General features: G+C 36.1%; 4 protein-coding genes across 5 annotated transcripts; all 4 read left to right on the top strand.

Moving 5' to 3' along the window:
• Positions 1-308: 308 nt before the first annotated feature.
• Positions 309-2,676, top strand: LOC111785700 (nuclear pore complex protein NUP35-like). The gene is made up of 3 exons (XM_023666080.1): positions 309-930; positions 1,624-1,735; positions 2,172-2,676. The coding sequence occupies exons 1-3, from the start codon at positions 356-358 to the stop codon at positions 2,478-2,480; spliced, it is 996 nt and encodes a 331-aa protein (XP_023521848.1). The 5' UTR covers positions 309-355; the 3' UTR covers positions 2,481-2,676.
• A 929-nt stretch (positions 2,677-3,605) lies between these two features.
• LOC111785701 (probable inactive ATP-dependent zinc metalloprotease FTSHI 2, chloroplastic) lies at positions 3,606-10,352 on the top strand. 2 transcript variants are annotated; one of them, XM_023666083.1, is made up of 12 exons: positions 3,606-5,151; positions 5,513-5,685; positions 5,990-6,091; positions 6,187-6,351; positions 6,485-6,625; positions 7,292-7,450; positions 7,842-7,927; positions 8,262-8,340; positions 8,730-8,852; positions 9,655-9,711; positions 9,812-10,018; positions 10,093-10,352. In XM_023666083.1, exons 1-12 carry the CDS (start codon positions 3,783-3,785, stop codon positions 10,093-10,095), a joined length of 2,664 nt encoding a protein of 887 aa, XP_023521851.1. In that variant the 5' UTR covers positions 3,606-3,782; the 3' UTR covers positions 10,096-10,352. The 2 variants fall into 2 exon arrangements, with proteins under 2 accessions (XP_023521851.1, XP_023521849.1); XM_023666081.1 differs by having other exon boundaries at positions 9,812-10,352.
• A 148-nt stretch (positions 10,353-10,500) lies between these two features.
• Positions 10,501-11,339, top strand: LOC111785702 (mavicyanin-like). The gene is made up of 2 exons (XM_023666084.1): positions 10,501-10,801; positions 10,893-11,339. Exons 1-2 carry the CDS (start codon positions 10,594-10,596, stop codon positions 11,243-11,245), a joined length of 561 nt encoding a protein of 186 aa, XP_023521852.1. The 5' UTR covers positions 10,501-10,593; the 3' UTR covers positions 11,246-11,339.
• A 2,121-nt stretch (positions 11,340-13,460) lies between these two features.
• Positions 13,461-16,476, top strand: LOC111785703. The gene is made up of 9 exons (XM_023666085.1): positions 13,461-13,672; positions 14,310-14,386; positions 14,589-14,817; positions 14,936-15,090; positions 15,184-15,229; positions 15,313-15,404; positions 15,550-15,646; positions 15,963-16,019; positions 16,125-16,476. The coding sequence occupies exons 1-9, from the start codon at positions 13,520-13,522 to the stop codon at positions 16,260-16,262; spliced, it is 1,044 nt and encodes a 347-aa protein (XP_023521853.1). The 5' UTR covers positions 13,461-13,519; the 3' UTR covers positions 16,263-16,476.
• Positions 16,477-16,925: the final 449 nt, after the last annotated feature.

The following is a 16,925-nucleotide window of genomic DNA, read 5'->3' on the forward strand; positions in this document are numbered from 1 at the left end:
AGGCTGTAAATTTTTCGAAATGGCTAATCTGGGGTTTTTTTTTTCGAGCTTTATTCTTATGAGCTTTCTCAGAATCGTTTCTATATTTATTTTGAAGTTCTAGACTGCTTCCTCAGAATCGTGTTAGTGGAGTTCGTTATGGAACCTAGGTTCCCCACTGCATCTGCTAGTTCTTTAATTGAATTTACTCGTCTGTGACCTTGGAGATTTTATTACACCATGTGATGGTCTACTCTGTACAGAGATTGCTTAGCGGTTTAGTTTGAATTTAACGTTCATTTCTCAAATCTATTTTGTTCGAGGTAAAACTGATTATATGTTCGTATGCAGTTGAGATATCTCTCTCTTCTAAGTCATGAACACCACTGTGCATAGAACTTCCAATTCTGGGAGGCAGTCGTTGTTCTACCAAGATTTAGCATCTCCTGTTTCGACGCGCAGAGGGAAATTTTCAACTCCAGGCCAGGCAGCTGCTGTTTCTGCTTTATGGCGGGAGAATTTTGGAAACTCAGATCTACCCCCTCCTCCGGTTTTTACATTGGAAGACCGTTCGGGCTCTGATTTTTCTCCTGAATCTGGGATTCCTGATTATCCTGTTTCACCAGAAGTTAAATCAGACCCGATGACCCCTATCCAAAGTCACGACTTCTCTTCGCCGATGAAAAGCAAGTCAAATGCCAGCACTTCACACACACCAATTAGTGGCCAACAAAGCCGGCAGGCATCAGCTGGCTTTAGTTGGTGGTCAACACCAAAAGGTGGTGGCAGCGAGCAGGAAGATAAGGGAAAAAGTTCACCAGTTGAAGGTGTGATTCAACCAGGTGCATTGATCACACTTCAAACCCCAAGGGAAGTTGCCAGACCGGAGGTGCAGAGGAATTGCTTGCCTGCAGGAAAACTCAACGAGGAGGAATGGGTTACTGTCTATGGGTGAGTTCTCTATTCCCTTTCCCCCTTTCATTCATCATTGTTAGCTGAGATCTTTGTAGTGGGTTGAATTTCAATGATTCATTTACCGCCTTTGAGTTGTAATGTGTTATTGATCACGGATTCTTTATCTGCATGCCAAACAGTCGTACATTTTTCTTTTGGGCCATCTTGGAATTTTCTAACTAACGAAGNGTTTCAATGATTCATTTACCGTCTTTGAGTTGTAATGTGTTATTTGATCACGGATTTTTTATCTGCATGCCAAACAGTCGTCCATTTTTCTTTTGGGCCATCTTGGAATTTTCTAACTGACGAAGCAGATGATCAAATTGGGTTTAGTTCTACTGGATGCATCTCTCTCTTACACACTTTACTCCTGCACGTGAGAACATGTTAATGTTTTGAACATTGCTTCAATTAATAATCACTTTGACATTAAACATATTCAATTTGGAAGTGTTGTAAGCCTGTCCTTTTACATTGGCTTCTTTTTTGTTGAAATGAATATTGACAGGTAATGAAGTACCCTAGTTGTTTTATATTTACCTCAGTGGCAATGCTGCTGTAAGCAATTGCAGTTATGCTGATTTTGACATAAGCAAGATAGATTGTTAAGATTTACTATTTGATATGAGGCAATGCATCAATTGATTTCAAATGTTACTTGTATAATTTTGTGCCCTCTTTCTTCAGATTCTCACCTGCTGATACAAATCTAGTTTTGAGGGAATTTGAAAAGTGCGGTGAGATCTTGAAACACGTTCCGGGTCCAAGAGATGCTAATTGGATGCACATTCTTTATAAGGTACCAATCTACCTCTGTTTCTCTGCTTTATTTGACTATGGTTTTCTCAGTTTGATGTTTTTTTTTATTTTTCCTTTTAGACTATTCTAGTTAATGTGTTATTTGGGAATAAACATGCAAAATGTATTCTGCTAGTAAAGATTATTATCAGGTTTTAAGATTCTCATTATTTTTTAGTTTAACAATACGGGGATGAGGATACGAACCTCGATGCCTTGACTAGTTGAGCTCTCAAGTTGGCTAATTAGGTTTAAAATTTAATTGGCAGTTGCAGAGTGTTTTGTTTGAATATTAATCTCATAAAGTCGACACATAACATTTGATGTATGTTATATTAAGCATATACGATTGAAATGATATCCATATATGAACAGGAAGATGCTATATTCAACCTCTTAGAAAAACTATTTGCCTTACGAATTTGTTGCTGGTGCAGAACCGATCTGGTGCCCACAAGGCTCTCAGCAAGAATGGCATTCAAATTAATGGGATGCTAATTGTTGGTGTGAAACCTGTGGATCCAATAGACCGGCAGACACTAGATGAAAAGTTAAACAATCCAGGATTCATGGTTCTCCCACCGGTATCTTCTCGAACCGCAGAACTCGCAACGAGAGGAGGGCCTGTGCGACCCTACAACTTCCAAAATGGTAACAGTTATGCACGGCAGTCAGGAGGTACCACCATTGCTTCACCATCCAAATCATTAGTGTCTAAGGTCATGGATTTGATGTTTGGAGTCTAAGTTAGGTAGCTCCTTCTCCTGTGGGCGTATAGATTTTCCATGGCAAGAAATTCCTACAAATTTGAGAGCTTACACACATTGACTTGGCGTGATATATGTTTTTGCCTGTTTCATTCTATGTTTTTCCTGTTTAATTTTTATTTTTAAGAAAAACATGTTAATGGAATCTGATAAGAATGATTCAAATTACCCTTTAGTGTGTTTGTTCCCTCCATAAAATTGATTATTTTTTACACAAAATTAAAATTAGGGTTTTATTAGACACATAATTTTAATTTATTTTCAATAAATTAATAATTTTCTTTAAAATTTGAGTATTTCATGGATTTCTTACATGGGAAATTAAATTTAAAAGTGTGGAAACCTAATTTGAGGATTTATTAGGTATTTTTTAAAATTTTAAAATTAAATATACATAAATTAAAAAATTTACGGTCTCAATTTGTAATTTATAATTATTTTTCAAGTTTATGCGAAGATAAAAATTAAAAGTTCTCATAATTTTCATAATTCATTAATGAAAGAATGAATTATTTTTAATAAAGATTTGAACATTTAGAATAAGATTTAAATTTGTTGAATTAAGATATAATAAATAAATAAAAAAAGACTAAGATTTAAATTTGTTGAATTAAGATATAATAAATAAATAAAAAAAGACTAAGATTTAAATTTGTTGAATTAAGATATAATAAATAAATAAAAAAAGACTAAGATTTAAATTTGTTGAATTAAGATATAATAAATAAATAAAAAAAGACTAAGATTTAAATTTGTTGAATTAAGATATAATAAATAAATAAAAAAAGACTAAGATTTAAATTTGTTGAATTAAGATATAATAAATAAATAAAAAAAGACTAAGATTTAAATTTGTTGAATTAAGATATAATAAATAAATAAAAAAAGACTAAGATTTAAATTTGTTGAATTAAGATATAATAAAAAAAAAAAAAAAGACTAAGATTTAAATTTGTTGAATTAAGATATAATAAAAAGACACAAAATTTAGAATTAAATACAAACAAAGAGTTCAAATAAATAGAAATTTAAAAGAAAAAGTTAAAATAAGCGTAATTAACTATTAATTTTCTACCTGTTATTATTATTATTATTAATTTTTTTAATGGGTCCTTGGAAAAACCCTTCCATCGTCCTGGATTATCCAGAGCAGACCAGAGCAATCGGCAAGCAAGGAACCGGAGCAGCCTCAATTCCACTTCCTTCCCGCCCTTCCCTTCGATCAATGTAGCTTTCTCTTAGGTTTTCACTTCCATCGATTTCCCCCGCTGAACGCAATCGATGGCCTGCGAACGATTTCACACCTTTTCTTCCTCAATTTATTCGTCTTCTCCATTTCCCAATTCCAGACTCCGGATCCTCAAGCAACGATCATGGCGTCGCCCATATCCCTCGGTATCGGCTCAAATTTCATCTCCGTCCAATTCTCAAAGCGACGAAGATAACGATTCCAAGAAGAATAAGCTGAATTTGCTCAAACTCTCTGTAACTCTCACTGTAGTTTCAACCTCTCTTCATACGTCCAACGCCCTCGCTGCTACCGCCTCCAAAGAAGTGAAGGAACGAAGACGTGGTGCTAAGAAATCTTCCACCAAAAAAGGTGACGCTCTTTCTCCTCAGGAGCTGCTTTCGTGGTCGCAAGGACTTCCATCTGTTTCCAACCGAATTCCCTATACTGAACTCCTGGATTTGAAAAGGGAGGGGAAAGTTAAGCATGTGATCAAAGTTCCTAATGGATTTTTGAGGCTGAGGCCGGAACCAGTAATGGTGGTCCTGGAGGATTCCAGGGTGTTGAGGACGGTGTTGCCGTCTGTGGAGAGTAATGGAAGGTTTTGGGTGCTGTGGGATGAGCTGGGGATCGATTCTGTTTGTGTTAATGCATATACGCCTCCTGTAAAGCTTCCTGACGTTCCTACTCCGTATTTGGGGTTCTTGACGAGAGTACCGGCGTTTTTGTATTCCTTCGTTAAACCGAAGAAGGAGTCCAAGAGAGCTGCAGAGGTTAGGCGTATAAGGGAGGAGATCAAGATGGAAAAAACTGCTGCATTGGAGAAAATGAGGCAGGAAAGCGAGATGATAGAAAAGACAGTGAAGATGCAGAAGAAAGAAGAGGATCTGAGGATTAGGAGAGAAGCAAGCAGAAAGAAGCGGGAGCAATCATTAAATGAAGCTAGAATTAACTACCAACGCATGGCAAATTTCTGGGCAGATTTAGCCCGGGATCCAAATGTGGTATCAGCCCTTGGTTTTTTATTTTTTGTGATTTTTTATCAAACTGTGGTGTTGAGCTATAGGAGACAAAAGAAGGATTATGAGGATCGATTGAAGATTGAAAAGGCTGAAGCAGAGGAGAGGAAGAAAATGCGGGATTTAGAGAGGGAGATGGAAGGTCTTGAGGGTGAGGATGATGATGTTGAGCCAGGAAAAGGTGAACAAAATCCTTACTTGAAGATGGCTGCGCAATTTATGAAGTCGGGTGCTCGAGTTCGTCGGTCTCATGGAAAGAGGACGCCTCAGTATCTTGAGAGAGGGATGAATGTGAAGTTTGAGGATGTCGCTGGGCTTGGGAAAATAAGGCTCGAGCTTGAGGAAATTGTGAAGTTTTTCACACATGGAGAGATGTACAGGAGAAGGGGTGTAAAGATCCCAGGTCAGAATTTACTTTTGGTGGATGAACATTTCTTTTTCTTAATGGTTTGTTTGAACTGCAAACGAGAATTCATTGGGTTCTATGTTGATTAAGCTATGTATGAGTAACTTCCTGCTTCAAATGGAAACACAAAGTAATTGAAACTGTTCCATCATAATACTTCAAGCCTTAAGTGTTTATTCTTCATCATAATACTAAAACATTTCTTTTTCTTAATGGTTTGTTTGAACTACGAACGAGAATTCTTTCGGTTCTATGTCGATTAAGCTATGTATGAGTAATTTCCTGCTTCAAACGGAAACACAAAGTAATTGAAACTGTTTCATCAAAATACTTCAAGGCTTAAGTGTTTATGAATCAGGTGGTATACTGCTTTGCGGTCCTCCTGGAGTCGGGAAAACTTTACTAGCAAAAGCAGTTGCTGGTGAGGCAGGCGTTAACTTTTTCTCCATATCCGCTTCTCAATTTGTGGAAATATATGTCGGGGTTGGTGCTTCTCGTGTTCGAGCCCTCTACCAAGAAGCTAGGGAGAATGTATGTCTGTCCTCATTTGCTCAATTTCTTAATTCATTATTTACTTTGTTCATCTCCATTATTTGAACACTCAAGACTGTCCACTGATCTCTGGTTGATACTCCTCTTGGTGGTGTTTGGTTAATGTAATATATGATTTCTCTGTTCCAACTCTTATCCTGTTTAATATCTCCACTTCTTATTTCTATACCTATAATTTTTGTCCACTTTCTTGATCCTCTAAGTTTCTCAATACACATGGTATAATTTATAAACATATTCTGTCATATTAACATTAATTTCAATATTATGTTGGTCATGATAGGCTCCATCAGTTGTTTTCATTGACGAGCTAGATGCTGTTGGAAGGGAACGTGGTTTGATAAAAGGTTCTGGAGGGCAAGAACGTGATGCTACTCTTAATCAGGTTTCTGGGCTATAATTATCAATCCTGCTACTGTGAATTGTAAAGTCCTGCTTCGTACTCAATGGTCCATGTTGTTGTTGCTTTATGCATTGCAGCTTCTTGTCTGCTTGGATGGATTTGAAGGCAGGGGCGAAGTGATTACCATTGCTTCCACTAATAGACCAGATATTCTTGATCCAGCACTAGTGAGACCTGGACGATTTGATCGAAAGATTTATATTCCTAAGCCTGGACTTATTGGTCGTTTGGAAATTCTCAAGGTAATATAATTATCATTTTTCCTAGTGTTGCTGTTTCTCTGATTCCACACTGCCTTGATGATATGTAAATGTACTATCAACGTTCTTTGAGGTTCCAAGACTCATATGTTTCTTTTCTCTTCCGTGATTATAGGTTCATGCACGGAAGAAACCTATGGCTAATGATCTTGATTACATGGCTGTTGCTAGTATGACAGATGGAATGGTTGGTGCAGAACTAGCAAACATAGTTGAAGTCGCTGCTTTAAATATGATCCGTGATGGCAGAACCGAGGTACTTTGCTACCTGGACTAATAGCATGTTACTTTTGTCATTTACTGAGAACGAAATGCAAAGATTTCATCAAATTCAGATCATTGAGAATCTGGTAGTGTTTCACTTTTGGGATAGTACTTTCAGTTCAAATGTATGTAATCCCCCTACGAAGTTTAATACTTTTTCCTGAACGCAGTTTCGAGTTTGCATAGTTGCTTTGTTTTGGTTATCACCCACTATAAGTATGGAAACATATTTCTGACCATCAAATGCAGTCTTCCTCGGTTATAGGAGTAAGAAATTACAATAGAAATGGACAGGAAATCAAGTAAGAAAGGAAAATTACAATATCCAAGCACTTTGAGAAGCTTGGTTCCTTCAAAAACTACTCTCCAAACTCTACCTACCTCCAAACGCCCCTAACACATTCGATTTACGACCCACCTTTCACTAACCAACTCTTCACCAACGACAAATGTACGCTTCTAATACCCTCCTGCATATATCTTTAATATTTCTCTCCCATATTGCTAACAAAATACTAGTCTTTTTCTAGTTATCGTTCATATTATTAATTTTTCTTTTCCCTTCTTTTGTGACTTTAGGCTTCTGATCGAAATATTTTTAATTCGACCATGCAATAGATTGCCCTATTTTTAGGAAGTAATTCTCTGATTTGTGCAGATTACAACTGATGATTTATTGCAAGCTGCTCAAATAGAAGAAAGGGGAATGTTGGATAAGAAGGAAAGAAGCCTAGAGACGTGGAAGCAAGTGGCCCTTAATGAGGCAGCAATGGCTGTTGTTGCTATGAACTTCCCTGACCTAAAAAATATTGAATTTGTATGGTCTCTGGTCTCTTAGTCATCAACTTTCCATTTCCCTTTCTGAATTTTTTTTCTCATGCAGTAGAATTATCCACCGTCTTTACGTTCTATATTCGTGGAGTGGTTGAACTCAATAATCGGGGTTCTTTTGTGATCTCTTATTGAATAACTTACTTTTGAGTCCTCATTGGCACAAAATTTCCAGGACTTGTCAGTATGTACCAACAACACAAAAAACCACATGTCTGGAGTAGAATGTTTCGGAAATATGATAATTTTATTAAGAACTCCTCATCTTGATTTTTTTTGCTTACTTTTATGCCATTATACTGAAATATAGATGCCGTTTTTCTGCACTTGATACCTGCAATATATTTACAATATGGATATGACTATATCTGCTGCAGGTCACTATTGCACCTCGAGCTGGTAGGGAATTGGGTTATGTTCGGATGAAAATGGATGCCATGAGGTTCAATGAAGGCATGCTCACGTATGGTGTATTTCTATTTCTAGTTCTGTTTTAGCCATTCTAACTCTTTCTCTCGCCTGTTTCAAACACTGTCGAGAGGACCAATGAGCTTATTGTGATCATGTAAGAGGTCCTCGAGGGGGTGTTGCATTCTCATGAGTTGTAGTCTGCATAATTATTATGATTTTCTACTGCGGGTTTCAGTTCAAATAGTTTCCCAAACCTGGAATGTTTTTTTAATATTTCATATTAGTTCATTTTCCACATTAGTTCTCTATTCACAATGCATAGCACAATCTTTCTTGATTTGTTTTTTGTATTTATTACTCATGCTCATGCATATGATTTCATGCAGCCGCCAGTCCCTCTTGGACCATATAACTGTTCAACTAGCACCACGTGCAGCAGATGAGCTTTGGTATGGGGAAGACCAGGTAGGATGCTTGTCTAATTATAATAGGTTAGATGTCTTCTAAACATGCTAAATTTGGATTTTAATGTGAGATGTCAATTGAAGGAGAAAACAGAAGCTAATAATTGTAAAGTTTACCCAAAATCTTCCTTTTTACATTGTTTTTGTCCTGCTTATTTTTCCGCAGGGATAATTATTGTTAGGGTATCATGTATAAGAATTTTAGTGTCATTTCATTGTAGTGGAATATTCAGGATAATAATGAATAATATGCTGAACAGTGAACTTGCTGCATTCCTCATTTGGAAGATCTTCTCATGTTCTTTTCCAAATCTCCACGTCCACTTTCTTGTAGTTTCTTTTCTAGAATTGTCTGGTCTAAATGTGGTGCAATCTTTTTCGGCATTACAGTTGAGTACAATCTGGGTTGAAACAGCAGACAATGCCAGATCAGCTGCTAGAACCTTTGTTCTTGGAGGCCTTTCCGAGAAACATTATGGAGTGTCAAACTTTTGGGTTGCAGATCGAATCAATGTATGGTTTACCTCTTTTACTATAATTATTTGTCCATAGTTATAGTGTAAATACAGGATTATATATCTGAAAAGGAGAAAAAGAAGAGCATACTGAAAAACACACGGATGCACACCGTTTGTGGTTTGTGCCATGTGTAACGTTAGTGACTTGTAACACCTTCCTTTTCTTCATCCAAAAATCCCACTGTTCTGAAAATTCTCGCCATCTTTGGCCTGAGGGGTAGGGTCGAGTTTTTTTTATTAATTTTTTTTACCGGGTAAGTGTGAGATCCCACATTAATTAGAGAGGAGAACGAGTGCCAGCAAGGACGCTGGGCTCCAACGGGGGTGGACTCGTCCCACATCGGTTGGGAAAGAGAACGAAACATTCTTTATAAGGGTGTGGAAACCTTTCTCTAGCCGACATATTTTAAAAAACCTTGTGAAAAAGCCTGAAAGGAAAAGCCCAAAGAGGACAATATTCTGTTATCAGTGGGTTCGGGCGGTTATAGTAACTTTTCTTTTCTTTTTCTTTTTGATCAAATCTTTCAGTTTCTGAAACTTTAGAAGACTGGTGAGAGAAAACTTTAAAATCTTACCTTTCTTACCTTTTTATATTTAAAAAATGGAGCCATGTGCCCTCTCCTTCCGTTTTTGCTCCGCTCCTATTTGGCTCACCATTCTCCTTTTCAGACGAGTAAGAGTTTGCATCTTGGTTCATTTTACATCTGGAAGTAAACTAGGTTGGCAAACGCCGGGAATGAATTTTTGAGTTATCCTTGCCATTGTCTAGCTTGCTGTGACGGATCTTGAATTGACAGGATATTGATTTGGAAGCTTTGCGGATTTTACACGTTTGTTATGAGCGTGCAAAAGAGGTACCATAATTTTTCTAGGAAGTTCAAACGAACAATCATACAAAATTTCTTCATACTTATAATGCGACATTTTAATCTCCTTGTTTCTTGTATTTTATAGATTTTGCAACAGAACAGGAAGCTCATGGATGTGGTGATTGATGATCTTATTCAAAAGAAAAGTTTAACAAAAAATGAATTCCTCCATTTGGTCGAGTTGCACGGCTCGATCAAACCACCGCCTCCAAGCATCATCGACCTTCGAATCGCCAAACGAACCAAGCTTCAGGAGGTGGAGAAGATGAAGAAGAACCAAAAGAAAATAGCGGTAGGCATCAGCAATACCTCATAAACATGAATCCCAAAAACCATTTCTATCACGAGTTCACAAATTTCTAATAGTGACAGTGAAAAGTCCATTGCCTGAGATGGAAGACGGCACAAATACTCGCCTTCCAAAGACCGGTTCTTCCCGGTCATTCCCGGCGATGAATTGGACGATATCGACGGGTAAATCTGGTCGATCAGTTCGCGAGCAGAAGAAGATGAGTATTGTTTTAGTTCCTTTTCAATTCTATCCCATTTGGAATCTGTAGTTTCGGAGTTAACAGTGTTTACACAGATTTTTTTCACCATTTATGTCGCAAAAAACTTTACAAGAATGGAGGCTGAACAATGGGCCTAATGACTTTCTGGGCCCTGATTGTGTTGTTCCATGGGCCGAGGCCCAACCCAAAAGCCTCCCAAGTCCGAAACGACCTGATTTTTCACCAAAATAACCGCCCACGTTCACCGTTTAAAGTTTAAACCACCGCCCACTCTCTTCCCAAGCCTAAATAAATTAACCCTCCCCATCTACTTATTTCAAACAAAACACCCAATTTCTAAGCCCCTTCCATCGGAATGAAGACAACAAGCTTACCGCCACTATCTGTTCTTAACTATATGATGATCCTTTCCACTGCAATAATGGCGGCCGCCGCCGTCTCCGCCGCCGCTTTTGAGTTCAAAGTCGGCGACGAGATGGGTTGGCAACTTCCCAAGCCGAACAACTCTGAATTCTACAGTTATTGGGCCTCCATTAACCGATTTCAAATCGGAGATTCTCTATGTAAGTCGGTCATTGTATTAATATCATCAATTTCTTTAATTTGGAAGATTTTAAATAAGAAAATCAATTGTTTTTTTTGCCGCCAATGTAGCTTTTGAATACAACAATGATTCGGTTGTGATGGTTGAAAAATGGGATTATTATCACTGCAATTCAAGTGATCCAATACTGAGTTTCGACAACGGGAAAGGCGTTGTAAAGCTGGACAGGGCAGGCGCCTTTTACTTCATCAGTGGCTTTCCGGATCACTGTAAAAATGGCCAACGCCTCCTCGTTCAAGTCTTGTCGCCGCCGCTGCATGATCTCATCGGCCCTTCGCCTGAAGCTTATGGTGATGATGCTCCTTCGCCGTCGTCCAACAATGCTGGAGTTTCTGTTCAGATCATTAACCTGGCCGTGATCATCTTCCCCATGGCTGCCGTTGTTGGATTGTTGCTGTTCTGATCCTCTTTGAACCTAATTGTTGCTTGGTTTGTTGAATCTTTTTGTTGTTACTATGTCTTTCATCGTGGTTTAATATATTTTCTAATCATTTCCTCTCGAAGATTAAAATGATTCACTCTCGAAGATTAAAAATTGAATGACTTAAATGCTACCGTACCAAAAGTCTAAGTTTTGGCATGAGGTTTGACATGTGCGTTTGATTGCTTTATTAAATGTCAATTGAACACCCAACAGACGAGGTTGCATGACAGTTAGTCAAAATCATGCTACTTTCAACTCTATCAAATATGCTTCAAAATATGCTATAGGAGTAGACATGGTGTTAGCTCTCTACCACCTTTGGGCCATATTACCTAAATGAATTACCCTATGACAATATGTGTCGTAGAGTGGGCGACCATTACAAGACGAACCACCACCCTTAGACTATATTAGCTAAGTGAGTTACCCTATGACATAATGTGTCATAGAGTGAGCGACGATTGCAAAACAAGCATCTTGAACGTCTTCCTTTAAAAATGGATATTTGAGGTGTCTGACGATAAAGACGACTCATGGGTAATTCTCGATAAGCGTAATCAAGCAAACTAAGAGGGACGATAATGTCTCGAAATTTGCAATGACAAAATTATACGTGGATGAACCCACCTAACTAATTATTAGCATCCAAAAGTCAACCAAAGAAGAATCCAAAGCCAATTTTTTTTTAAAAAAAAAAACTTTTGACTCTTTGAATAATAATTAAAGGAATTTTGAAATTGGTATCCTACTCTACCAATCACACCATAACTGCTTAACAAAGCATTCTAACCCATTAGAACCTGTTCGTTCACCTAATATTACATTTATATATCAACCTTCAAATTAATTTTCTTTTCCATAATCTTTACTTTTTTTTCCCTCATATAATATAAATAAAAATAAATAAATAATAAAAAAAATACAGAAGTTTATTAATTTTTATTCATATATAATTATTATTTGTGGGTCTTTCCAAATCCTTAGGTTCCAAATATTTTCCGACCAAAAGCTGGAACATGGTCTGCACGTCCTATGTAGATCATTTTTATTTTTTCTTTTATTATTTTAAAAAAATCATATTTTTCTAATATATTAATAATTAAAATTTTATAAACTTTAAATATTCTTAGTTTTTTTTTTTAAGTCGAGTAGAATTGGGTTATAACCCTACTTTCGAGTTAGTCAGGTTGACCCGACCAAAAAAATGTCAACCCAAAACTGAATCAAAATTTTCAATTTCCAAAAAATTCAACTCAACCCAAATCGAAAAAAATATAACCTAACCCGTCTTTATAGTTTGGGTTGGGTAGTCTAAGTTGATCGGGTTACTGGTTCATATAAAAACCCCCTAATTTTAAGATTACTATTTAATTTAACATTACTTGAATTAATTTATAATTTTTTTTAAAAAAATATTTTTTTTGAGTAATTAATCATGTTGGGTGAAAAATATTTAATTGTTGAATATGGAATAAATTAAATTAATTTATGGTTTTTTTTTATTTTAATTTTTGAAATGAAAAACAAAATAAGGTGATAACAATCTTTAGGTGATGGAGTTGATGTTCCGAAAATTTTGGTGAATTAGTTAATACGACATCATGCCACCAACCCACATTTTCTGTGTGTCATCTCAAATTATCATTTTTATATTAATTAATTATTTTGTGTTTATTATTTAATTAATCCTAATTTTGGCATATTCTACCTCATTTTTCAATTATATATATATATATAAACATTTTAATATTTAAAAAAAAATAAAGATTTTGAGGCCAAAATTGTTGCTATACAAAATAAAAATTATTTTGGAATAATTTAAAATCATAATAATTCAGAATTAATTATTAATTTTATTTTAAAATTTTTTCAAACGCCTCAAAAATTACTTTATTATCCGAGAATAAATTAGTGAAATTCTCTACTTATTATTATTATTTTATTTATTATTATTATTATTATTATTATTATTATTTTTGTAGGAATTCACGGGATCATGTTCCATGCAGAGATTTTTATTTTTATTTTTATTATATATATATATATATAATATTAAATTAAAATAATTATTTGAATAGATAATTAATAATTATTTTATATTTATTTATTTATGAAATTCCACGTAATCAGAAGCATGCAGAAACGAGTATTTATTGGAATGGGTGCATATAAAACGCAAAAATGCCCACTTCTATCCACGACCGAAAAAAGAGCATTACTATCTTTATTTGAAATTTCTTCTGGGTCGTTACAATGAACGTGTCCGACAGTGTCGTCGAGTCGGATCCCATCGGAATCGACGAGTCGTATCGCCCTCTTCCTTCTCTCTACTTGGCCTTCTCCTTCATCTGGCTCCTCTGCGCCTGCTCCTGGACTGTTAACACCTACAAGAATCGTCACTTTCAGGTTCGAATACTTTCATTCTTCTTCACTGTTGTTTGTTCATCTTTGATTCTGTGGAACGGCGTGCTTGAAGCAGCTTTCTGAGGTTTGAAATTCGTTTAGATTCAGAGCTGATTTGGTTGATTTTGATGAATCGTTTAGTTGTTTGTTGATTCTTGAAGTGAACACTGTGAATGTTCAATTTCTGCATCGATGGAGCCTACTTTGACCATTTCGATTCGATTAAATTATACGTAATTTCATATCTCTCTTCCCCTGACATACTAGAAGAGTACGTCTGTTTTCAACGGACCTACGGACTTTGGAGGTTTTAGTTCGATCTCTATGCAGTATCCACTATTTAATTTCCGAGAGGATCGTACTGATTAATTCGTTAGATTATTCAGTTTTCTAACTTGTCTCTGTTTTGATTCTGTACTTTATTTCCGAGTTAGTCGTTGGCCTAGTTTTGATACAGAGATTAGGAATTGTCGCCTTAAAAATTGACGGATAAGTTCTTTAATTGCTATTTGAGAATTGTGTATTTAGCGTTTACTTCTGATTTTTCAATCATCGTCGTTTTTGTAGCTCGAGGAGTGGATTTTGAATTGATTATGACTTCCTTTTCCTTTTTTTCTGGATTGTTGTTGCACGAGAGCAGACCAATAACTTGCAGTGGTCACTTGCTTCCGTTCCTCTTCTAAAAGCGTTGCAACTAACTTTATCTTTCCTCTTCTGGTACGTTTAATGCATTTTCCGATACTCTTTTCCGTTTCGTTTTTGTTTTTGGTTAATTATAAAACTGTCAGTAATCAATTTCGACATTAAATCTTCACACAATCGGATTTGGAATGAGATTTATCTGCAAATTTCGTAATTGTTCTTCACTTTTCGATTTTCTCTTGGCCCATCTGAAATCCTATTAATTGTACAATTGCAGGTATTCATGCTTTTACATTCAGACATGCTCCTTATGGATGTCATTTGGGGTATATGTAACTGGAGTGCTCTTTCAGACAGCTTCTGTTGTGTCATTTTTACTTATTTCCCATGGTTATTGTATCATGTCTGAGCACCTTTCAGTTTATGAACGACGAACAACTGCTTCAATTGGCTGTATTTTTTACTTGACACTTGTTGGCTACCGAGCATCCATACCTTACTTCTCTGTGAGTTTACTAAGCTGCCTCTCCAACTTTCAGCAATTAATAATATGCTTAAGAAATGATTGCTGCTGCACAATTTCACTTCCCTTGGTTCTTACTTCCAGCTTCTTGTTTGCTCCAGGTCCTACTTCTGCTCAATTACTTCATTTCCTATTATGTGATCTTCCACCACATATATCAAAATATACTAGTATTGCAAGAACAACTCAATTTTATTATGGAGGAGGATGTTCAAGCAATGCACGATGCCATTCACACAAAATACAAGATGCTCAAGTATGCATTTATTCTGTGTAGACCCTTTTCTACATATCATATTTAGATGGTAATTTTTCATCCAAATCCGTTGCTTCTATTTGTATTATACAGAAAATTCCAAGGAATCATGCAAATTGTTGCCATGGCAGAAATTGTGGTATGAATTTGATATTGCAACTTACCATTCAATCGATTTTATATATTATGTATGGATCAAATCCTCAATTTTCTGGTTTTCAGATATTCTTGAACGTAGACGATTCAGTTGAAATTTACTGGCTTCGTCTGTTAGTACGAGAATGGGCACAATTCTGCATCTTCAGTTACATTGGGTATGTAAATGCATATAATCACACTTTTATGCGGTGATATTTTGTACAATATATATATATATATATATATATATATATATATAGATAGATAGATAGATAGATATATTGAGGTAAGGTTATTAGTTTTTTCCCTCTCTATATGCAGGTGGATCTTTAGGTCACAAGACATGGCTCCCCGTTTCTCTGTTATGCCAACTGTTAAGTCTGAAAATAGTAGGATTGTGCCTCCTATTTATAGCATTGTAAGTTATTTTGTTCCTTACTGGGAAAGTAGTTTAGGTTGGAATCATTCACGCCGAGGTTGAGTTTGACTTAGAAAATCAGCATAAATGCAATGAATACAGAAATCCTTTTTTTCACCTAATTTTCTGTTGACATGTTAGTATAGTATGCTTATAACTAGTTGAAGGGATTAAATTAAGCCTTTAGACGCAATTTTAAATTTAACACTAGAATAGGTTTTTGTTTGGTTTGGTTCGGTTCGGGCTCCTCTCGATCTTATTCGTAGTTAGAAGTTAGAAAGGGTTTCTGCATTTACTAATGCCGCAAGGATTACAGGAAGTGGATGCAGCAACTTTTAGAGAGGTTAGCACTCATAATTGGCACATTGGCGTGGTAAGTTCTTTGAACTAGTAATGTCATGTTATCTCATACCCACTTTGATGTTTGTAAACATGTTGCTCCTACAATACATTTTGACAATTTGTCTGTGCAACACAGCCGACCTCGCTGTCTCGTAACGAAGGTTCTAAGGATTCGTTCATCGTGATTATTCAGCATCCTCGTGCGTATAATGCCAACAATCAATCCATGCCAAACCCAGCAGATTTTGGATCTTCGCCTGCAGATGAGACATGACATTCCTTTTCTTTCCCCTTCAAAGAGGTTACACCAGTTGACAGTTTATAGAAAATGTTGACAGCAAATCCCTTTTGCTAGGCCAGGTATTAACTTCCATACGATTTACAGAATCAAATTGTACATTCTTTTCTATGTACTTCCACGGTTGTTTACAACTGACAGATGTAAACTGATTCCATACTAAATGAAGTATACCTCCCTTTCACTATAACCCTTCAATCCTGCTACAATTAATTCACATTAGAAAGTGAATATCAACTTTTGGCTGTGATATATATATACGGGCTTATATGCATAGTGATTAGTATCTATCCTTTATGGCTAGGACTACTGGAGTATCTAATCCAATTCATTCTCCTAGCTTTCGTCTCCCAGTGTCAGTGTTGGCCCCAGCAGAGTATTTTTGCCGTTAGTGTTCTTTCTGATCTCTATGCATTTCACCGGTCCACCAAAAATTCCTTCTACCCCTACGGTACTAGTTTCCAATCCAGGGCAAACTGTAAACTGTCTATCCAGGGTTGAGTTCTGGGATTTGATACCTCTATATATATAGTTTAGAAGGCTCGAAAATAAACTTAGAAATTAGATAACTATGTTTGCTGTTACTAAAAATGTTATCAAAATTTTATATAAATAAAATTCTTATAATTAAGTAGTTTA

Source organism: Cucurbita pepo, unplaced genomic scaffold (genome assembly GCF_002806865.2).
Source record: "Cucurbita pepo subsp. pepo cultivar mu-cu-16 unplaced genomic scaffold, ASM280686v2 Cp4.1_scaffold000655, whole genome shotgun sequence".
Taxonomy (NCBI): domain Eukaryota; kingdom Viridiplantae; phylum Streptophyta; class Magnoliopsida; order Cucurbitales; family Cucurbitaceae; genus Cucurbita; species Cucurbita pepo.